General features: G+C 39.8%; 1 protein-coding gene across 4 annotated transcripts in view; it reads left to right on the top strand.

The window, feature by feature from the left end:
* Positions 1-6,857: 6,857 nt before the first annotated feature.
* Positions 6,858-25,001, top strand: part of LOC307029854 (C-myc promoter-binding protein-like) — a 69,113-nt gene continuing 50,969 nt past the window's right edge. Inside the window, exons 1-2 of one of the 4 annotated variants that reach the window (XM_079665943.1) lie at positions 6,858-7,151; positions 20,531-20,861. In XM_079665943.1, the coding sequence (XP_079522069.1) occupies positions 20,551-20,861 (311 nt within the window). In that variant the 5' untranslated portion in view covers positions 6,858-7,151; positions 20,531-20,550. The remainder of the gene's footprint in view (positions 7,152-20,530; positions 20,862-25,001) is intronic. The other 3 variants (XM_079665940.1, XM_079665942.1, XM_079665941.1) reach the window with 3 other exon arrangements.

The following is a 25,001-nucleotide window of genomic DNA, read 5'->3' as shown; positions in this document are numbered from 1 at the left end:
GGAAAGCTGTAAAAGAATAGACTACAGAGACAATCAAAGGAGACAGCCTCATCTGTTTGCAATGACAAGTATATTTCAAGCTCAAGACGGGTGTGTAGTTGAGTAGAGGTCGTTAAAGGTCACCAGAGGGAAATAAATGTTGGTTGGGCCAGTGCGATGCTGAAAGACAAAGCAGTAAATATATAGACAAAAGATGATCATAAAAAACTAAATTATCAAAATATTATCAAATATAAAAATGTGTGTGTAACATAAAATGGAATTACACAAGTACTTTCAATCTTCTCAAAATTGTACAATATATTGACAGTTCTTATAGTGACCACAACTGGATGCCATCTCTCTTTCCTAGCAACTATCAGTGCCAGCAGCAACTGAACTTTATGGCAGTCTCACTTTCTGAATTATACTTCAGCTGACCACCATTAGAATATACAGATCAAAAAGAACAGCCGCATGGTTTGCTGTGTTGTGTTGTAAACCACAGGCTGAGTGTTGATTAACGGAGGATTAAACCGAGTACTTTTGGAAGCTCTTACTTGAAGCATGACATCACATCCTGCTGAACCCCTTCATAGGAATATTAGTTGCACGTAACCAATGCGCGGTGGAGCAAGAGAGGCTGCAACCGTTTTAGATCTCCATGCAGGTTTGTTGGACAGTGAGGGAGTGACCACCAGAGAATCCCCCCGACAGCCTCCCTGTCTCTCTGCAGCTTATCGGCCGGCTCACATCCTGCCTGTCTCCTGGCCTCTAATGCACGGAGGAGAGAGGAAGGGGAGGGGATCATTTGAAAAGGCTTGCATGTCTCTTGCTAGTCATCTAAACAGTTGCAACAAAAAAAAACACAGCAAATCAATAGCAGAGAGGAGGAATTCCAGTAACTCTGTGTCCGTGCACGCAGCTTGTCTTACAGCAGAGTGTGGCACCGTTAGGCATGAAACATGGTCCTGATCAACTCTGGAGCTTAACTAGTTTGTCTCATGTGTGGCCTTAATGTATAGCTGTAGAAAAATTGTGTTTCAAAATGGTTAGCTATTAACTCGTAAGCATTTATTTCTATTAAACACAAACAAATAAAGTAAGAAGAGTTACACAGAGACATCAGAATGCTGCTTAATAAAAGTGCAGAAGCTCAGCAAAATGTACTTAAAATATAAAAACTAAATGTACTAACATGCTTAATGGCTCTTTTCATAGTGTTACAATATAACTGGGTTTATTTGATCACTTATCAATATACCCAAGGGTATTTTATTGGTGTATTTCATCAGGAAAACAGGACTTACATGTAGATTTATACCAGGTTGGCTAATATGTTAACTATAACAAGGTTTTATAACTAGTAATAAAGTATATATGATACTGTTAGACTGTCACTTTGTCTCGGAGGTCTTCTGCCCACAAAATAAATGGAAGCAGCTTCAACAATTTGTGTTTACATTTTTTTTGTTCATCAAAAGCAACTTGAAATAAGATTATTTACCCAGAAATAACAATAATAAGGGGGTACCTATAATGATCAGTAACGTGAGTTTCTCAGGGAGTCAAACAGTTGTAATCGGCTCCAAAAACAAATAGGCTGATACAGTCCTGAAATACACCAACAAAAGAAGGGGGGAACTAATTTAGAAGTGGTGAAAAATGGACTGTGTTTTCCCATTGTGTACAGTAGATGGCAGCAGGGAGACATGACAAAGGCCTGCTCAGAAACGATGTCAAATGCATTAACTGCTGAAAGAGTTATGTGATAAGCTCTGTCCATATGTGTCATTTATTTTCTTTTGCCAACATACATTATTCAATCATTGCAACTGCAGAACCAGAGAAGAATTGGGGGAAATCCAAAATAGAGCTTTTAATTATTAAATGCATTTCACATTCAAATCACTGCATGAGTTTGATAATCACATGATAAAGGGGATTTTATTTGTATTATAGTTCAGGGTCGAATAGGTTTATCATTGATGAATAAGTCACTTTGAGGGATAAAATAACATATTATTTCTTATTTATTTCAACATTTAATCCTTAAAATGTTGCTTTTGCTCTGCTCTTACATTAATTATGAAATCCTATTTTCAATACTCATTAAAATAACCTTTCCCTAATCTCTCAAATCAAAGAAAATCTGAAACCTGACATTGTGACATTTTCATCATGTTAGGAGTGATGAATAATTCATTAAAGATTGGTTTTATAAGCAGTTTTTCAAGGCGCGACTTTACAGGATGGAATTTGTCAAACAAAATAAAATTGTGTTACGTTCTTGCACAAAAATCATATTGATGTTGATGATGCTATAATGTTGCAAGTTTGTGCATATTTCAATAAGGCGAGTCCGGTAATATAATCATTAAGAATCAGCTACTTCTATCCGTGGAAAAACAAAGCAACAGAGCTCCTACAATGTACGGTAGTTCAGCTAGTGAGAGTCTTAATGAGGCCCTATTATGCTTTTTCCTTTCCTGTAGTGTGTTATAGGTTTATGCAAATGGCCTGCAAATGCTAACAAGAGCTGTTTTCTAGTCATTGTGCATCAAACCTCTGAGAACTAAAGGTTAATGAACATTTAAAGGATTTATGAGGCTGCATGTGGGAATACTTTGCAGCCCTCCACCCTCCACTGACACAGAACAAACCTCACACCCACTCACACAGCAGAGACGTTTCACCCAGTTTCATCATATATTCGGGCCCTTTAACAAAAAGTGGAGTTATTCATCCTGAAAAGGGAGCTGCTGGAAAACAACCTATAAGTGAGGTGTCACTTACAATCAATGAAATAATTCAGTGCAGATCAGGATGTGGATACTGGCAGGTCATTCTGTCAGCTTGTGTTATTCTTTCATTAGTTTTCCATTCACACATATTCCCAGCATGCACCAGGGGCAAGGAAGGTTCATCACAGAGCGAACACATTACTCACAAACATCTTTCAACCTGCACTGTGTGTCTCTGAAGTGCAGAGGTGTTCTAGGATATTCTTTTCCTGTTAGTATCACTGGCTGTATAAAATACACAATTGATGGTGATAATGATTGCACACACATGTACATTTAAGACTGTGTGATGTAAATGCATAGGAAATGATGTGGTCGTATCATGTGATTCTGTTGCAATAAAAGTATCAAACTAGAAATACTCTGTTCTAAATAAAAGTAATGCATTCAAAACTTAATTAAAGTACACAAGTATGCAGAATGGACCATTTCAGAATAACACATTACATAGGTCCTTCTAGGATTAATATATTATAATAAAGCTTTATTTGTGGAGTACACAGCTCAAAGTGCTTTAACAGCAGGCCACACAACACAAATCAGAGAACAAGACATGTATTTCCGTTAAAACCTTTTGCACACATGCAGCATAAAATGTAACAATCCAAAAAAACGGTATGTATATAAAAATTACAATACAATAAATAATGATCCAAAAGTGATACATTATAACAAGTGATGGATTAATGTGTTACCTTGAGGGTAGTTGCCTTAATTCACACTAAAGATTGCTTAATATTTTAAGTGCAAATAGGGTATTATTTCTCAAATACAGGTATTATATGATCAGTAGACATTCCCTGATACAACAAACAAAAGAGTTGCCTCTGCAGCAGCAGCACATGTAGCACAGTGTAACACTCTGTAGGTCAGGTATTGTTGTTCCTCAATTAGTCATCATTCTTTGACAATTTTCAACATATAATTATGTGAGCAAACCAGGCACTCTTTGAGATTCATCGTTTGGTTTTACCCCTTCCAGTCTACCTTCACAACACAGCAGACAGAGGGCACTGGGCTCCTATTTTAAATAGTGACTTCTTTCTTATTTATGAAGTCAATCAACCAAAGTCAAAATGAACTAGAGGTTGAACACATAAGTATTTTCTCTACTGTAACATGGATTACTACTTTGCCTGGACATTTAAATCCCTTATATCAATAAATAATGTAAGATGACATGTTCTTTAAATAAGTCATTGGGGTATTCCTCAATTAAACTACATGTGTTAAGCGGTCGGATTAAATGAATAAAAAGGAACTATGGAAGATATCATCATACAATACTGATTATTTTGGAAACTCTATGCTACGCTATATTCTTCCCAGCTTCTATTTTGACATAACAGGGTTTATTTCAGGACATCTTTATTTAATTCAAAAGTTTTTTATTTTGGAAATGGTCATTTTATTTCATAATGACTCACAAAGTCATGGGCTGTCAATAAGACTAATAGAGTCACTTATGTGTTTGCCACAACCCGGTGGCTTTGACATTTTTATTTGATTATACAACAATTGCATGATTATGTTACACATTTTGTATGTCATTTTTCATGTCAATATTTGTTCCATGATGCCTGATTTGTTTATTTATTCATTAAATAATTATCACAAGAGTTATCTTAATCACTAATGCGTGCATTCCTTGTTATTTATGCATTTATTTCTCCCTTTTTTCCTGCTGGGTCTGATATTTCTGTATTATTTTGTCGTTTTGATGTTTTGAGTGAGAGGATTTGATTAAGCCCCACAGGCTTCTCAACCGGAGATGGGATTTCCTATCCTCGTCTGCCTTGTTTTCAATGTCCTTTTTAAAATATTTTTATTTTTCTTATCTTGGATTGATGGATTTCATTGTTTTTATGTGATGATGTGGAATGTGTTTAATTCAATGTGTAAAAAAAGTTTCCCATTGCAAACCCTTAGAGGCAACCAAAGATTAAAAGATTGGTATTGTATTTTTTCTTATTGTTGAAATACTGACACATCCCAAACTTCAAAGTCCTGATATCTCAAACACTAACATGTTCTTATGCTTCAATGCTTCAAACAAGACCGTGTGGCCCAATAATATGTTATTACACATGGTCTCATTTTGAAATGCATGCTGGAACACCAGAGCCAACAAGAAGAGGTGCCCAAACACATATCCCACCAATGGCACTGCTTCAAAAGTCACAAAGCTTACAAGGTTTTTGAGTACGTATTTGGATAACGTCCAAAATAATACTTTTGCTTTCTAATGATAAAAATGAAGTGCACTCTTCACTAATGATATCTTTGACATTTCATTAGGACCTATACAAAGTCTGGTAAAACACATTTCATTCACATTTCTACATAAATGTTTTTCTCACAGATGGCAAATGGTTTTAATACTTTATGTCTTTATTCAGTTAATTTAATAAAAACTCATAACGGCCAGGAACTTTGAAAACCAAGGGTTAAACATGTTTGTATTTTTTACAATAAATATGTAACACAATGTTATAACAGCAGAGTTTCATTTACAGTAATGTATGATCTCAGGAGTACAGGCGGACACAATACAATAAGTTCTTATTCAAAGACCTGAATAATTACCTGCTGCTTAGCTAACTTGAATCTGGGGGCAGTCGCATAACACGCTTAAAGGAGCCCTATAATGCAAATGTTAAGGTTCTTATTTGCCAGCCAGCATACACTATCATCTTATAAAGTTGAAATGGAGAGGAGTGGAGGAAATCATAAAGAGCTGTTTCTGTTCCTTTTTTTTGTTTTTTTCAAACAAACACCACATCCAGCACACATTGTGTGTACGTAGCCGTTCAGTTGGCACATTGGCTGTTTGGGGTAAATAAATGTAGTCTTCCAAAACACTGGATTGGTAGTTTGTGTGCAACCTGAACACATATTTTAAAGGAATTGGGCTGGCAAGACAACGGGTGTGTGCTCCATTTAGACATGAAGCTGGCATAGCAGCAAGTGAACCCACTTAAATGGAGCGCAAGTGCACAGTGTATAAGGCAGCTGCAGGTATAACGTTGTATACATCTGTTAATGAAATGGCCACAGGTAGGGATGATGGTAAATCTTTATTTAATGCAGCCTTTCGGTGTTGGCAGAGGCAACACGGCATATTTTCCATTTGAATTCAGCCACCGAGCTTGTGAATTATGTGTTTGTTTGTCTGCAGTGTTCTGTGAAGCTGTTGGTACATGAGACATTTTGTTTACTTGTCGCTCACAAGCTGCATGTGCTGTTAGTTTTGCTGGAATTAAATTGAGTACAACATGTCAAACAGCCGATGGCGCTGTGCTATGCATGCAGGTTAGAAGAAGAAGAAGACATACTTTATTAATCCCTTACAGGAAAATGTATTTCGTTATGCAACGAAGTACATTTTTGAAATAGTGTCATTGGCATGGATGTTATTGCACAACTGACATTAGTGCAACCCTGTGTTGTAAAATGACACATATTTGAAATCTCTAACTTGATACCATCAAATAAAAACTTGCGTTTTAACTTTTTGGGAAAATATTTAGAGAAATGTTGGACAGGTTATTGTTGAAAAGTTTCATTTCTATCACAATGTAACATATGTATTAGATACAATTGAGGTATTATAATTGCAGCCATTGTCAGCATCAGGTAGATTATATAATGATTATCCTGCTGGGAGAGGCTTGCTGTGATCTAGAACTGCCCACAGGGAGTGAGCGATAGAGAGGGAGAGTGTGTGTTTGTGTGCGTGTGCATGTTTGTGTGTGTCTGTGCGTTCGAAAAAGACAGAGAGAAGGTGCACACTTGTAGCCTACATACCTTTGTGAGAAACATTTAGTTTTAGACCATCTGACATGCACTACACGAAGAAATGAATGATATCATACTTTAATTTGATTATAATCAAATCACATTCATTAATATACAGTTAGAATATTGGTTCTATTTAGAGTGAGGGGGCTTGAGAAGAATTAGAATGTATGTGTGTTTGAGAACGAGAGAAGACAGGGATATACTGATCGATAGACAGAGAGAGAGAGAGAGAGAGAGAGAGTGTGTGTGTGTGTGTGTGTGTGTGTGTGTGTGTGTGTGTACGTGTACGTACGTGTATGTGTGTGTGTGCGTGAGGTGGATTCCCATCACAAACCAAGATGGCGGCGGAGCGGACAGCCGGCTCGCGCACTGAATGACTGACAGACCAGAAGCCTCGCGCGGTCGGACAGCTAACGGTTAATCTCTGAGACAGAAACATTGACTATAAACATAACCCGTACAGGTCACGTCATCTTTTTTGAGTACTGACGGTGCAGTGATGAAACAGCACCGGTAGACGACACCGGGGTGTGTGAGAGGACTACATTGCCGTCCATAAGAAGCGGGGTAAGTAACGTAGAGATGATGAACCGTTAGTGTGTGGCCGGGGAGGGATTTACCAACAGCTGCTAGTTATTACTAGCTAGAAATCCCTCATGCTAGCTGTGCCAGTTTATGTTGCGTATTTGTTTACATTGGTTTCATGTTTTTTCTGTCACTTTTTTACAATTCTGCACTCATTGCGTTTGACCCCATGCTTGTTACCCCGGTGATTCATTCACGAAGTAGTGTATATGCTACAGGTTGTTTGCAAATCAAATCCAATTGCTCCATATTCACCTGTGCTGCGTGTCGTCACCTATGGTCGTCACACCAAATTAAACGTGCGTTCGTCTTGTGATTTATGTATGTTTTACCCGGTAGCGTGTGGGGTCATTAAGTACTAAATATAACCCAAAACACTAGCTACCCTCTGCGTGTACACCCTGCTTGGCTGAGGATATTTTGGGTCGTGCATTTTGCAATTCTGTCTGGGAAAATGCATCGCTCTGGCTTTACCCATTGGCACACAATGTACAAGAATATTTTATGTCATGATTTGTGAAGGATATAAAGTCAGTTTTAAGTATTCTGATAACATAAATCAGATTTGCCTCAAGGAGCTGTACATGATAGGACACTCTATGTCCTTAAACCTTAGATTCAGATGAGGAAGATCTTCCCTCTTATAACCTTGTTAACTGGAAAAAATGGAAGCAACCTCTGAAAGAGCAACAGAGGAGGGATCCCTCTCCCCGAACAGACATGCAATACATCATAATAACCAACATAATAACATATAGTGTAGAGAATTAGGATGTGAACAAAATGATGGATTGATTGTAAATATAAACGAAGAAGGTCGTACTAAAGCTGTCAGTTGTCTCAGAAGGTATTTTTGTCAATCATTACTTGTTTCATCATTTATAAAGCAAAAGGCAGATAAATCATCACGAGGCTAAAGAGTGGTGGGTGTGTGCCTATTCAGCTTTTCAAATATGTGTAAGTTTGGGGAATGTGTTCACTTGTGTTTTGGTGCATCAGTGCTAATATGACTGTCCGAGAAATCTGAGCAAACTAAGCCGCAGAAAGGGAAATCTGCTTGGGGTTAGTTCACTGTTTTCTGATTAGACGGAAGAATTTGGTCAGGATTCACATTCTGGAAAAATTCCCCTTGCATCGTTTAGTGGTGTCGCACTGGACAGTCAAGTCTGTTCAAATCCAAAATTTGACAGAAATACTCTCAAGCCTGTCATTTGCAAACCTCAGCGTCACATACCAGAAAGGTAACCTACACTGTAATCCTGTAAAACCCTCAGCCCTTTTTTTGTGGGCTTTTTACTTTCAAGAGTGTCTTCACATTTCACAAATTTCTTATGGAGAGATCTTGTTGGTGTGCACATGATGGACAGGATGTTTGTGTTCTGTCTGGTTTTTTTTCTACACGGAGGGCAAATGAGGCGCCTTATTGGAATGCCAGGGAGGAAAAAGAGTCATCATACTTGAAATTAAGTATTGCATGACGAGAGCCAATTGGCATGGATTGCGTAGGTTGTTTGACTGGGCTGTGGGGAGTCTCGTGCAGGTCCATCCCAGAAGAGGATTTACGGCTGTGAGTAAAAAGATGAGAGCAGCAGACAGTTAGACGGCGTCTGCTGTGCTGATTGATGAGTTCAGGTGCGCTCAGTAACTTGGTTCCTCTTATCCTGACCCCAGCCTCAGGGTTAGTGCCTGCTCTCGTCCTGTAACAAACACCAAATGTCCCCTCCTCCGCAGTGATGGTGCTAAAACCTAAAGGCACACAGGGTAAGTGTTATTTCCCTCTTGCATATTCATTCACACCAACAAAGAGGCACATTGGGTCTGATTCAATTGAGTGGAACACATATCATCTGTGATTGTACTGCATGGTTAGGCATGGCTCTACTCGACTTGACTTGGTTTTCCATTTATTTTAGTAACATGTTGGCATCATCACCTTAGCAAGCTAAGCTGATGATACAGACCAATGTACTTTTTTAAATATCAAACTTTCATCAATTGCGTTCACGTTTTGTTGAATACAAATAACCAGCCGCAGTTGAATTTTAAATGTATTCTCACGACTGCAGATAGTAAAAGATTTAGTGACTGCACGGAAGAGCAACAGCAAGAAATGTTGCTGCCAAAATGAGTGACAGTCCAGCTTTTGTCACTCCGGTCCATTTCCTGCCCCTCTCACTGTTAATATTGTTCTCTCGCTCTCTGATGCTTTCTTCATGATTGTTGGCAGATGCTACATAGCAGGCCTGGAAGAAATTCTTGCTCTTTTTTTTGAGGAATGCATATCATGCATGCATTTCACTGAAACATTTTCTCAACAGTGTTTAAATGTGGCCAATATAGTCCACTCCAAAGGGCACATCACTAGTAGATGTGTTTTACGTTGTATTTTTCCTTTGAGGAGATTAATAATGAATAAACATATAAACAGTTTGTTCTGCAAGGATTTGTCAACACTGAAATATTTATACTGAGATTATCAAACCCACCACTCAAATCATGTAACAGGTTTACAGAGAAGATTGCTAGAATACAACAAAACGTATATATTCAAATAAAAAGGTAGGAAAAAAATACACAAAATCAAGAAATGTGTCATGTTTTTTTGGTTTTGAATGGACTCAATCTGAAGAAAGTTTAGTTGAAACAATGGATAAAATATAGAAAGGGGTAGACATGATATTTGAGTATCAAGACTTGTTGGAAGCATGACTAATGTTTTAGTAATGTGAAAAGTCCTTGATAAAAGCAGAACATTGTGTGAAGGTCACCAAACAGCGTTGTCACCGTTTTTAGCCAAAAGGAGAGCTTGTACTTGGAAAGAAAGGCTGATTCGGATTTGCTTGCAGAGCAACTGAGATTCCATGTTCCCGGGTAATACCATCCATAAACACTAATTAGCTGCACAGCATTGTCTGCAGGGAGAAAGGTAGGATGTATCCTCAGCTGGTGGGTGGCATCTGTTTTAGGCAAGATGAATTTGGGAGTTGATCTCATCACTAAAGTGAAATTCATAGCTCCTGGCAAAGTCATCTGTCAGAACACAGAACACATCTCGCTCAGGCTGTTGGGGCTTTTTCTCTAGCAGTCTGCAGTGTGTGTGTGTGAATCGAGTAAATAAAGTTATGTGGAACAGTTAGGTTTAAGTGACACATTTTAGAGGAAGGCAGATGCTACGACTGAAGGGGTTGATACTAGGGAAATTGGACGTATAACTCCACTGTCACGACTCTTTCAGAATAAGAAAGTATGAAGCATTTAAAGAGGGTATACTATGCTAATGTTCAGGGGTTAGTGGGAGAACTTTGGGATTTTAGCCTTTGCAGTCTTTTACATGCCTAAAAACCTATAGAACATACTGAAGGAAAGGAAAACCCCCAAAAAGCATAAGAGGTCCTCCTTGAGCAAGGACATTGGCAAAAAAAGAACAAGCTGTGTGTGTTGGGTTCACAGGAGTAAAACCTGATTCCCCTCCTCTTCCATTTCTTCTCCTCATTCAGAAAGAAAAGGCTCCTATCTTCACAGACTAAAGACACCACTTAACCCAAACTGCCAGACTCTCAAGTTTGCAAATACAAAATAAATCATAATGGAAAGCAAACGTGTGTGTTCATCCAAAACACCTTCCTTCTCGCTTAAAGGCAAAACGCCAGTCTTAAAAACAGTTTTCTGACAACTAGGGAGTTAAAAGATCAGGAGCAGAGGCAGGTTGGACAGATCAGGTTTCACATGGCCTTAGTTCCCACAGGGCTCTGTGTTAGCGCTTCCCTTGCCAATACTGTACACAGTCAGGATGGGAACCTCTTGTATTGAGTTTGAGCCTGGGGATTGTGATCCCAGTATTTCCCGTGATATCTCTATACTGAAATACGACCTTGAAATGCATTTTCACCCGGCAGCCGGTTTTTTCAAAATTACTTTCTATTCTTACATGGTGGTTGCAAGAGTCACTGAAAAAATCAGGTATAATGAAAGATTAGCTGAAGGAGGCTCAATAAATGGCTCTGATATTAAAGGAGCAGCAGGTAGAACATCCTATACCAGGAAAAAAAACAATTCTCCGGTACATCAGATCAGTGATTCTCAAACTTTTTTCAATAACGTACCCCCTTTGAAAAAAGAATTCAGCCAAGTACCCCCTGATCAGCGCAAAAACGATTTGTTAGAGACAAAATGCCTATATAAAGAGGTACAGTGCAGCGCTGCACCATCAGTGTCTGATTTATTAAAACAACAACCTTGTAACTGAGAAACACTTAAATGCTACATTTCAAATGTTTTTAATCCATCACTAAATTCATGGCAAACTCATTTTAACATCATGCAATAACACTCAGACGACATTAGTTGCATTGAACTGATCTTTTTAATAAGTTGTACTTACAATTTAGTGAGAAACATGGTCTTGTGCTTCACTGAGGATCTTTGTCATTCTGACAGGGAGGCTAACTGCAGTTATTACACATCGCGTTTTGAAATATGTGTAACTCTAGTCTATTAATATAAAACCCACACTTCTCAAACTTCGTTACTTTTCCTAAAATTGGTATATTTATCTTTTTCTTTTTCTTTTTTATTATTAACATAAAATAAATCTCACGTACCCCCTGCAGTACTCCAATGTACCCCTAGGGGTCCGCGTACCCCCATTTGAGAACCACTGCATCAGATCACTAAAATAATGGACCACAACCACACTTGAATGCAGTAAGAATTGCCCAGTCTGATTTCAATGAATGCAAATGGAGATGGAAAAAAATAGATCCGGGGCATTGAAAATCCCAGGAGGTTGACTACTGTCTGGATCTGGACGGATGAACCAATACAGATGTGTGTAAAAAATCTGTCGATATATATAGTAAAGCGATTATTAAACTTAAAACATTGTTATCAGCTTAAAAATCCATGGAGATATACGAGTGCCCCAGCTTATTCATTCATAGCTTATAGTTTTTACTTTTCTTTTCCCTTGATGTAATAAGTGAGTGATATTAATAGGATCAGTCAGTAGAAGTCTGTCACTGCTGCCTCTCATGCTGCTGCGCTGCCATCCATCACGGTTTGTGCTTAATTTTCCATAACAAACACATAACGGTCCTCCACTCATACCAAGAGAGGAAGATTGCCCAGAACCTGAGGGGACTTTTAAAACATCTTTTGAAATTCAGGTCGAGACCCTCTAAAAATGTAATCGAGGCACTTGATATGCCAACCAATCTCTTTACACCTCACGGTACCATTAGCATTATTCATATTAGGTATATGTAAGTCCCAACAGGGCACACATGACTAACCCTGACATTGTTATCTCCATATTCCTCCAATAGATCCTCTACTCTACATCATTTCACATGTTTCGACTTTTGATCTGTGAAAGTAGTCACATTGCTCATGTCAAGGCAAGTAGTGAACATTAATAGATACAAACTCTGTGTCTGACCCTGATCAAGATTAAAAAAGGGCCAGCAAAACCTTTCCTAACGTTATTAAGTAAAGCAGCATTGTCATGTTATCTCACAAATACTTTGTGGGCATTCTTTGTACCTTCATCTCAATAAAGCTGAGCCACTATGGAGGATTTATTTTAAAGAACAGGCAGAATGTCCCATCTGTTTCTTTTTTTAAAGGGGCTTTTGCCAGACTTCAGGGTCAAAATGAGAGAGTACAATCGAATTCAATGCATCTATAGTCATTAGTCAACAACACCCAGGGAGATGTTGCTTTTTTTTCACAGCATCAGCTCTCCCATCATTTTCAGCACAACCTTTACAAAAAGTTGCCTTAGTGTATTTAATTGCTGTGAACGCTCTCCAAAAGACCATTGAAACGATTGTTGTCCTGCAGAAAGAGAAAGTCTGATGATTCATAAAACCTTTGTCTGAGGTAACCCTGACGCCTGGATTGCATTTATCAGGATAATGTACCCCTTTGTCACAGAAGCCGCTCTCAGCTATACTTTTCTGTTATTAATGAAAGGCTATTGAGCTGATTATACATTGTTCTATAAGTCCTTTCAATTATGTGTCCCAGAAAACTGACTCTGTCCAGATGGTATTTGCATAACACATATTCTTGTATTCATAATAAATTCTGGCCATCTGGGTCCATGGCAGTGAACTTGGTGAACTTACTGATGTATTGTGACATTTTGCACAGAGCTAAAAAGCAAAAAACTGTGCGCCACACGCCACATTTTCAATTTTAAATGTTGGATAGTTTGCCCTAAATGAAGATAATTCTGGAGTCTGAGTACAATTATTTGGTTTGAGCACCTTGTTGCACTGAGGTCGAACATCCTTTTCTGTTGGGCCGCCCGAATTAAATGAAATATCTAATAGTCAAGGGTCCAGTTCTAATGTTAAGATAAGCACTAAACATGTTTTTGGTTATTTTTCACACACTGGTCATAATGATCCAAGCACTCCAAAATCCAGCAACCACCTCGACTCTTCTACCTACCACCAACTGGGTTTTAGCTGGAAGCTGATTCTACACTTATCCCCCCATTTTATTTTTGACACAATCTTGGTCCCAACTAAGGATTATATTTGTGACTGACACAGCGGAAATGCATCATTTGTTGGTAACACGTTTACCTTTTTAGAAGATAGAACGCTGCCGACATTTTTGATCGTTGTTGGACAAAATGTACTTTATTTGTCCCTGAGGGAAAAATTGTTTCAGTCTTTGAAAAAGCAATCCTGCTTAAGAGTGCAAACACGAAAAAACAACCTGACAGCAACAAATGATCACATACCTAATTAAAAATAAACTGTCTTTTGACAAGGGTTAGTGCCTCCCGACTATCTCACTGTCTCTGACACACACACACACACACACACACACACACACACACACACACACACACACACACACACACACACACACACACACACACACACACACACACACACACACACACACAGGCTCCATTTTAAAGCAAATAAATGCTTTTCTAGTGTCAGTTGTTTTGTAATGAAATTGTGATACCAGGATGAATGTGGTTTTCTGCTAAAGATATAGATACAATTCCTGCAGTTCCAACACTTGTTTGAATGGGTCAAATAACACCTCAGGTTTACAGATTTACAGTATTGCACACAAAAGTCAAACATGTTTCTCAAAGTGTTCCTCTCTCCTCCAAACTGTTATATGACCTGATGTGGCTAAATAGGCACAACAGCCAAACGCCCACTCCTCAGGGCTAAGTAGAAGCAGATGCTCGGCTAGTGAGGCTTCCTACTGGCTTGTGTTTTATGTTCTCGAGCACATTCCTTTTCACCTCCTCCACGTGTCTGCCCTGCTGTGGCTGGATGTCTATACAGCTGGAGCCAAGAGCAACGACTCGGCTGCTTGGGTCTCCGACGAGAGTCCCTTTGGTGAGTTTCACTGGCCCCCAGTCCTCCTGAACTCGAAACAGCTGGAAAACGTTCCCCTGTCACGTTGGCTGAAACAAAACCCCTGTGGAAGAGGGCTGAAGGACTGCTGGGTCCGGATACTTATCGAACTCCTCCCTGAACTCCTGCTGTGGTTAGAAATCAGCGCGTTTTGGGCTGGGAAGCTTTGTCTCTGGCACCAGTTCCCTCACAGTTGAAAGTTTAAAGTTTCTGGGCCTGTGGCTTTTTCACCAATCTCCTCTTGTTTCTCTGGCTCCCACACTACTCGCGTGATCACTGTTGAGTATCAGTTCATCTAGGGATACAGCTGTGACATGTCATAAAATACCTTTTTTAAAAGCAAGCTAACAACATCAATTAAGGCATTCTTAGCCAAATGCGGATTTCAGCTTTACAGAGTAAAATAGTCTGTGAAGCCTTTGGGAAAACTGTGTCTTAAGGCAATTGTGCTGAACGAACCAAAGTCATTAATGATTCAGAAACACTTTATTATTATATATTATGTGTAGTGCCTTAGGGTCTCTGTGAAGGGCTCCAGCGACCTGTTAAAGAGGCTTGTTGTCCTGAGCGAATACTCTTTAAATGTTCACAGCTTTTTATGCAGGGAGGAATCGGTTATTTTTGGGCGTTTACCTCAAGATCAAGTCGAGCTTTCTCTTCCAGGTCAGTCTGCCAGGGAAGAAGTAGGGCAGCCAAACAATTAAGATGTTTGGATCAGATCACTTAAGCTGTGATGCAGTTATCTATGTGTCAGGCACGTTGTGAGTCACAGCCCTGCATCTTTTTGGATGCACGTAATGGAGGGAATCCAATGATGACCTTTGCATGACTACATACATGGGTGTTTCATACTGTTACACTTGATTCCCCCAAAATACAAGATTGTCTGGGAAAATAAACAAAGAATAGTTGTGTTGTTATGTCAATATAGCAAAGTGTCTGAGTGGATCAGTTGTCGTGTAATCCATAAATCCTCACCATCACTGATGGGGCAGGGCCTTTTGAGTTAATTCTGTCACCTGTGCTTCTTGGGTGAATAACTTATATTCTTGAGATGTAGGGCAGACAGAGACAAGACAGGTGGTTTGATTTTAGTGGGAGGTCTGGATTGTCCCACATATGCAATATGCACAGCATATGTAATCCTTATGTAACCCGTGCCAAAAGCACTGCTGCTTTGTTTTGCCTTGTATTTTTAGCAGTGTGACAGCATGGCAGGGATGAGTATCATTCTCTGCTCAGTCATGTGCCTCTGAGGTCGGTCTCACAGCCAGGCGACACTGCAGAGCTCTCCGGTCCTTCCCATTCATGGGACTGCAATACATTAGGTCTGTTTTTGTTTTGTTACAGTTTTCCACCAATTGAGTAGTTAACTTTGTGGGTTCCATGAAACAATACACTCCAAAACCGTCTGTTTTATATCAGTTTAGTCTCATGAAAAATCCCTCTGGGTCGTAAAAGCTGCAGTCATTGCAAGAAATTAGATATCCAATGTACTGGATGAGTCCCTGTGTAATTCCACCCTTCCTCTCATTATACATTCCATATGATGTTTTAGTTTTCATATTTCTTTTTTGAATGAAGACAATTTTGATTGGCGTAGGTTTATGTGGATGTCCTGCTCTTTAGAAAAAACCACACACGTTGACCACGTTATGGCTTTCATTTCCCCTGTGAAACACAAGAATGTGACCCCAGGACCTTGTGCTTGCACACATAAAGAACTTCATCAATGTCTCACCTCTTCTTCACACTGCCCGTCAGCCTGCTTTTCCAAACACATGCTCACTTGCAGGCTTTTAATAGCAGATTTTGAGCACATTTAAAGGTGCAATAGGAATGTGTCTGTTTGTCCCCACACATATTATTTTCGATTGAACTTGTGTTGTGGTTTTCCTAATGATGTAGCTACTCTAGAAATCCCCCCAAAACTCAGAAATGTTGCTGAGAATTTGAATTATTATTGAAAACAATCTGTATTTTGGATCAGTATGATCATTTTCTAAAGTACAGCTGTTTCCATATTCACTAGGGCAGCAATTGACTTGTTTTCATTCTGAAACTAGAATTGGAATTGGGATCTTTCATACCTGCGCAAACCCATCGGAGCATTCTCATGCTGCTCCGGTGGTCCCCTTCCCCGAGATGGGAAGTTCAAACAATTTTGGAAAATAAAATTAAGATGTGTTGTAAGACTTTGTTGACAATAAAAAGCAAAAAGGAAAGGATCAGGTGAGTCATACAATGTGCAAGAAGGGGACGTTCTCATGAAATGTGCAAGTAGGAACACATTCTTACAACACCATAATAATGCATCAAATTGCACTATTTTCCAATGTTTCTGAGAGTGAAGTGTATATAATATATCAAATCCTTATCAGAAAAACTAAACAAATTCCTCCATGTTTCTTGAAAATTAGGGAATTTGTTTTCCTGTAATCCTGCCAAAGTTGAAAACCAAGGACCCTCTTTTTTATTCTGTGTATTTTGTATTACTTTCAATGTTTGAATAAATATTTCTAAAAGAGCGGTCAGCACGTGTTCCACATCCTGTCCTTGGGGTGTAACACCAAAGGCTTGTAATGAGTGGCCCAGGAACATTTATGAGTCCGCTCTGTGTGTTGGACAGGAAGTTAAATGCGGTCCTTGACTCAGGAGGCTGTGCAGATGTGCAGGTCAAATCGGTCAAATTTAGTTTAACAAATGATTCTCGGACTGATAACCACAAGAGGGCTGCCAGTATAAAGACAGATTTACGATATAGGCTTAGGCCTGGGGCGAGAGGTATGAGGTAGAGAAGGACCAGAGGCCTACATCCAGCTCTCTAACCTCACATCTTATCAGGGCTGACCAGACATCACTTGGCTCAGAAAATGAGCTCACTGTGATTGTCGTTTCTCCCACTGACAAATTGATGAGCTGACATGCACTTGCAATCCGAGCACAAGAGCCAGTCACAGTTTTTTCTCACCATCTGTGAAAACCAAAGAAAGAAACTCAAATCACTCTTTGTTTGGAAAAAGCTTAGCTCATTGACCCCTGGAAGATCATTTCATTAAAGCAATAAACACCCGGCTTTTGCTAAATTCATGTAAACAAACCATTCTTTCCACCAGATGTCCTAAACTATTGGAATAGAACAAAAAATACAGAAACAAATTAGATTAAGCTCCATCTGCTGCAGAGCGAATGACAGGAGTTTGTTGATTTTATATCAAATACATATAAGTATGGCTGTATTTTAAATATGTGTGTGGCTTGACAGTCAATGCAGCAACATCTGTCGCAAAGGCACTTTTCCTTCAAATGTTTTCAACACTGCAGCTGATTTAGACGTAGTGTCGGAGATACTTTCTCATTTGTAGAGGTCAAGATGGTCTCATATCTTTCACTTTGATCTGTCTTGACTTACACTAGTCTCGACAATGGTGACTGAGTCGAATAAAAGAAGGTGCCAACAGTGGCTATTGATCTTGCTAGCATCACTCGGACTAGAGGTAGCAGCTTTTTCCTCTTTTCCCCTGAGCCCATGCTTTTAGTCTAGCTAACACGCCCTGCTTATTACGAATCTCTCCCCACACCCTCTTACTGCATACGGTTGGAATCACAGACCTTGCACGGTTTAATTTTTCATAAAATGGAAATCTGCTTGCAATTAAACGACTGTCCAAGTGAGAAATTATCACTGATTGTGTCACCAACTTGGTTTGAAAAAAACGAATTTGCCATCTGTGCAAAATTCTGTTTAACATAAAAAGCGTCCAGTTTCCTACATCCTTCTGCGTTATTTGCTGTGCAGGTTTGCTGTTTTGTCATGAACCTGATATGCTCTTGTGTTTTTGCAGGAGAATAGTGAGAGTGCTGGCGGGGCTGAAGTTTCATTTAACACACAGACACACGCTTGTCCCGAAGGCTTCAGTGTCAAGAGGTTTAGTGATGAATCTGGCCACTGAGACTGACTAAGACTTTACACCACAACACCCTGAGGCTGCCAAAGACACACACACACACACACACACACACACACACACACACACACACACACACACACACACACACACACACACACACACACACACACACACACACACACACACACACACACACACACACACACACACACACACACACACACACACACACACACACACACACACACACACACTCAGAGAGAGTCACTCACACAGACAACATCAACGCATCAATGCAATTTTCTTGAATTAATGAATAGTACCTTGTTTTTTTTCTTTATATTCTCTTTATTGTGTTTGCATTAGTGTCTTAGGTTTAAAAAAAACTACAAAACTCACAGACTTGTTTTGGTCCTCACCACTTTTGTAGGCCTTTTTAAGCTCAACTGCTTTCAGAAGAATATGACATCATTCCTCTAAAGCCACATACACTAGAGGTTAGGGTTCATGACGATATTTCTTCTAAACGTAATAATAATGGGGTAAAAAAAATGCAAAGGAGGAACATTTGACATTTCATCCTGCTCTTCTTTGAGTATTCCCTATTGAATGATTGTGGGTCACAGTAAGTGATCTTTGGGCCTGATTTCTTCTTCAATTTTGTAATCTGGTAAAGAAAAATGTAGCATTTCTTTAATCAGTACGGGACCGAAGACACTACCGGTGAAGAAGCCTGGTATTCATTTAATCCATTTGTGTAAATTACATTATAGTGGTATTACATTATAGCTGGATTAAAGGTAGCCATGTAGTGATTAAAATAAATATTTAATGCATATTCCTTTTATCTTTTTTAAACTAAAATCTAATTGTCTCACAAAACAACCAAATCCTTCCTTTTAATTAAACAGACAGAGCCTTTTCTGCCCTTTATAGATATCCCATAGCCTCTCCTCACACCATTTATTTTCTTCTCAGTTGTGTCTTCGACCCCACATATTTCCAATAGTTTTGTCTGCGACTCTGACCTCAATGATCATTTCAAGGAAACTCATCTGTTTCCTTGAAATGGCACTCACTGTGATCATGACACGGCAAACAAACAATCCGTGGTCGGTTGCAGCGCTGGATCAAAGTACCAATGAACCTTTCCACTGGATCCACATGCGCTGGTCAGAGGGTGGTGCAGGTGCTTGTTAACTGTCAGAAATGCACTCCAATGAAACTATCACAGCTGTGTAGCTCAAGTCGGTGTTAATTTTCAGGAGTTTTTCTGTTATAAAGTATACAATCATAACTGTGGTACATTTTGCGATGATGTCCTGGCAGAATATCATATTTTCTCAATGAAAACCCATGATTTCCTACATAAATGGGAAACCGTGCTAACTTCTTTACCCGCCCATGTCTCTGTACCGTCCAGCCTGTGCTTCTCAGAAAGTGTAGCTGTTGTCATGCAGTCAGGAGTCAGGACATGCCCTTCCAAGGACAGATTAAGGAAACTACTATTTGGCTTTCATCACCCCGCTTAATACGCTCCCTGATATCACAACGTTTTCTAATCAACAGGTTTTTATGTGGCACCGACCTATAATGGAAGCAGAATGTCAAATGTGAAGAAACACCTTACCGATCCCTTTTTTTAAATGCACACTCAGGTCTGTGTAGCCAAACAGGCTATATACGTTTTGAATTAGAGAAAACCCAAGTAACAACAAATGTCCTTTCCTGTTAACTGCCACATGTTTTGTCCAATTGTCCTTGAATCAGGAGGACGCTGAACCTTTAGCTGGTTTACTAAAGTCAGTCTGGTCAAAGGTTGCCAGCTATCTGCCTGGACTGAAAATGGCTTCCTATTGTAGCCCCTCTTCACATTGTACACTCTTTTTTTTATTGTCCTCTACTGGCCTCTCCCTTAGCACGATTTATGACTGTCAGATTTTATTTTTATTGCCATAGCAAGGACGCAAGAACTGTCCGTACCTGCTACCACAACGAAAATCAATCTCTCCCCTCCCCTCTCCCTCTCTTTCTCTTCCCCTCTGTATCCGTGCAGGCAGCCGGCGGTAATGGGAAATGATGGAAGACAAAGGCCCTCGTGTAGCCGACTACTTTGTGGTGGCCGGTCTGACAGACCCGTCCAAGCCGTTGGACCAGGAGATCCACTTTGATGACGTGTGCCACAAGTCGGCCAAGCCTAAGGCGCCCATCACTGATGTCGCCGTGGTGATCCGCTCCATGGGCGAGGAGACGCCGCCTGGGTTCACCTGCGTAGAGGAGACCCCAACAGGCCATTCAGCTGATCTGAACAATGGCGGCCTCATGGTGCCCCAGATCTTCCTCTGCTACCGGAGAGGTCGCGACAAGCCACCCCTCACTGACCTGGGGTAAGTACCAACAGGGGCTACACCGTCATGCTAGTAGCTCTGTGAGGCTGAACCTGCTGTAGACGCTAATACAATGACGATGCTAACATTTTGATTATTAGAAGGGTACAATTTCACCATTCTCAGTCGTCTTAGTGAACCATGTTACACTTTTGTTAATTGAGCACAAATTATAGTGGAGAATGATTAGAATGTTCTCCTTTTTTGCTATGACATTTGGAAAACCATAGTCTAATCATCAAATATAAAGGAATTAAAAAAGCTATTTTAATTAAGGTACCACCAAAGTTCAAACAATTAATCACGAGGAAGGTATAAATGTCTGAAATGAATTCAAGAAGATTTATCGAATCGATTTTACTCAAGACCACAAATGTTAACCCCATGGAGACGCTAGGGTAAAAAGTCAAGGGATCACCAAGTAGGCTCATCAATGCCCGTACAAAATGTCACTGCAATGCCCCCAATCATTGTGAGATTTCATTCTGGATCTCAGCTGTGGGGCCATGCTGCCAGTATCTCATCAGCCCCTGTCCTGCTCAGTTAAAGGTCCCTCATTTGCTCAATCTAATGCTTTGCAGCCAAATTGAAGAGAATTAATGACCAACGACCAACCGTCAATAGGTGAATGACCGCAATTGGCTGCAGTGCGCTTTTCAGTCTGAACACAATCATGTTGAGTGAGATTCAGTGTGAATGAGTTGTTCAGAGGAAAATCAATTGTGTCAAATCCACTGTGGACAGGCAGCTATTTTGGCATTGCTTCCACAGTACAGTATATTGAAGAATCCATTGGTTCTTATAATAACAAGGGTCAGGGTGTTTAGCTTTTGAAGATGGTACATATAATAAGGGTGCTTCTTGAATATGGCAGAATAGTTTTTACGTTTTGGGGCACACATTTTATAATGCTTCTTGATGTTGTAGTACCTGCTTCTGCTTAATCTGCCCTAGAATATATTATCGAAACAGTAATGGAAACTCTGATTCATTCTGATTATTTCGCTGACATTTCCGAAATTGGCTATAAACTTAAAATGTGTCTACTGAATTTTTCAAGGCAACTCAAATGAGTCACTGTAATTAAGTGCACAGAGCCTGAGAGCTTACTAACACACAGACAAGGACTCACATACACACACAAACACACACACACACACACACACGCACACGCACACGCACACACACACTCTGTGTATGTATTGCAACATACTGTGTCAATGTCTGTCTCATTCCTAGTAATGATCAGCTGCTGCTCTCAGCAAACACTGTAGTTGCTGTCGTGTTTAAAGGTTGTTCATATCATGCCGATTCTAAAAGTAAAGTGTTCTGCTCTGCCTAAAAATCCCTCCTGTGCAGCAGTTTCTACAGCGTTTACTTTCTGTCTGCCTTGCAGCCGTTTCCCATTGTGATTTTGCAACAAAAAAGTGAAATACGGTGAAGTGCTGTCACAGGTGTCCTCCTCAGCAACATCCTTAGAACCGGGGGATTCAGTACCGTTAGTTGAGTCTCACAGCTCTGGCGGGCCGCAGGCGGGTGGTGACAATGCTAAGGAGGCTCATATTGGCCTCTGACACTACAGAGTGCAGTGCTTATCAGGCACTGACTCAGTCTCTGCTCAGACACTATCAGCAGCTTCTGTGTGCTGATAGTGTAAAGGGGCTGCACTTCTCAGACACTGGCACGATTAATGGGAAGCTGAGTTGTGTGTTAGCACGTGTCATCATTTATGTGCATTTTTACAATTGTGATAGGGAGTTGGTGCTCAGGATGCAGATGGAATAATTAGTCATATGTGAGCAGTTGCGGAAAAGCATGCAGATAAGTACAGCTCTACATTTAGGAACATATTCACATTTTTTCCACCGTTGAACCAATCAATTTAACACTTGGTAGGTGTGTTGTGGCGCAGTGGTTGTGCGTATGTGTTCGGATCAGGGGGACACAGGTTCAAACCCCACTGTAGTCAGCATGTCGTCAGCATGGCGAGACACTTCACCCCAAATTGCTCCTGTGGGGATCGCCCACAGTATTGAGTATGTTAGTCGCTTTGGATAAAAGCATCTAACAAGTGACATGTAATGTAATGTAATGTTGCTCAGTACCTAAGGAAGCGCAGTGTCAATGGTGAAGTTGTTTGGATAAGCGGTTCTCGAAAAGGCTGCAAGCAGCCATATCAGAAACCGAGCAATGGGCCGGTTTGAAGAGAGACTCTAGTCCACTTACCCACAATTGTAGGAGATGTGATGATCCACCCAAACATCAGCACATCCTGTGATTGCTTTAGTAAGTAGCTGACAACAATAGCATATGGTGTTTTCCATGTGAAATACCATCTCTGCTTCTTTTATTGGCAGGTTATTGTTTATTTCTAAGGGCGTAAATCAATTTTTCTAAATGTTATAAATCAAATGAATTACAAAATAGGAAAATAATTACTCAAAAATTGCATTGATCATTTTCTCTTGGAAACGACTGTAATTAAACATATTTCAACACAAATCACTATATTATCATGGCAGGTGACAAAAGCTTTATTTTAAATAAATACTTTTTAATTTTAACAATAATTGTACCTCTATTTTTCACTAAACATAAGCCTATCACTTTCCCTATAGTGTGGCCTTCATATGTATAAGAACACAGTACATCATTTTCACACCACTCTTTTTATGAGGCCTTCAAGGTCCAAAGACTGGTTTAAAATCATGCAGAATTGGTGCCACTGTCAATGAAGAAAATATGTGTGTTGCATTGGTCTGACGATGGGCTCTGCATCGACAACAGGTCTAATATAACAGTGGAGAAAGAAGTGCTCACTGTGCTTTGCCTTAATGCGAGCAGAGCAGAAACACCACAGCAATGAGTACTGAAATAAAAGCAGACCAAATAAAACAATCTGCAGTAGGCCACTCTGAATTCTGTTTTCCCTTCAGCTTAGGCCCCACAAAAGCCTGGCTAGTTCCACTTGAAACCGTAATGGAGGATAAGTGCTCAATAAAAACCCAAAGAGGGATGCTTAAAGTGACTGCTACTGTAACACGCTGGAGTTGTTGTGCACTAAGTGGTGGTTTGTGTGCGTCTTCTAGTGCCTCATCACAATACTGTATTGACTGTGTCCTGTACACAAATCTACATTCATATACTGCATGAGTTATGTCAGAGACAACAAATCCCAATTCTGACCTTAACTTAAAAATGTAATGAAATTATCATTAAAAAAATATTATAGGCGATAAACTAAACTAAATTTGCTCCACTTTGAAGCATGGTGAAGATATAAGGACAGCATAAAAAAAGTAAGCACTCACCCAACTGAATTTCCATAACTTGCTTTCCACAGCTAAGCCCATATACAAAAGACAAACAACTCTTTCAGTTCCTCTCTTGGCTGCAGTAGTTTGTGAGGTTGACAGTTACTTTTACCTGATTGTTTCACCCAGACCGTCATTCTTTTACAGGGGTAGACATTAAGGGTAAGGGCCAGTGGAATCTTTTTGTCACTGGCCCCACCATTGTAACCACTGGCCCGGAGCATTCGTCCAGGAAATCCACTAATAATGAAGATGTTGCAATAGTAATGTATGCAAAAACGATATTACTACAACATTTTAATCATCAGATCTTCCTCATTTTCGTCAATTGTTCATATTTGGTTTATTAAAATAATTATATTCGGGTCATTGTTAAAAAATGTCTGCTTTTATCATTATTATGAGTATTATTATTTGTATAATGTGCTTTCTGTCATGAGGAGTTAGAAATGTAATGGCTATGTAATAGAAACTTCATTATCCTAAACTGCTGGGACATTTCCCTATAGCCAATACCTTTTGTATTTTCTACTCTTCACTTGTCAGCATAGGTCGGCATTGATGTACAGAGCCGACAGAAGACCTTGTTTATATTGGCATCATATTGAAGCCAACTCCATCGATCAAGCCAGCGTGTCTGAAACTTTCTCTCCCTCTTCTTCTCATGCTCCCTGTCACTCTCCTTTAACTCCTCCGGTGACATGCTTTTATTTGAAGATTGTTTTTGGCCCAGCGCTTGGCCGGTTACCGCTGGTATTAAAAACATTTTGGCGAATGGTTAGGTGGCGCGATTGTCTGTAGTGAAGGAGCGCGTTCCCGCTCACGG

The sequence above is a fragment of the Notothenia rossii genome (assembly GCF_949606895.1).
Source record: "Notothenia rossii genome assembly, chromosome: 2".
Classification (NCBI taxonomy): Eukaryota; Metazoa; Chordata; class Actinopteri; order Perciformes; family Nototheniidae; genus Notothenia; species Notothenia rossii.
Note: the sequence above shows the minus strand (reverse complement) of the source record. Positions and strands in the feature narration are given on the sequence as shown.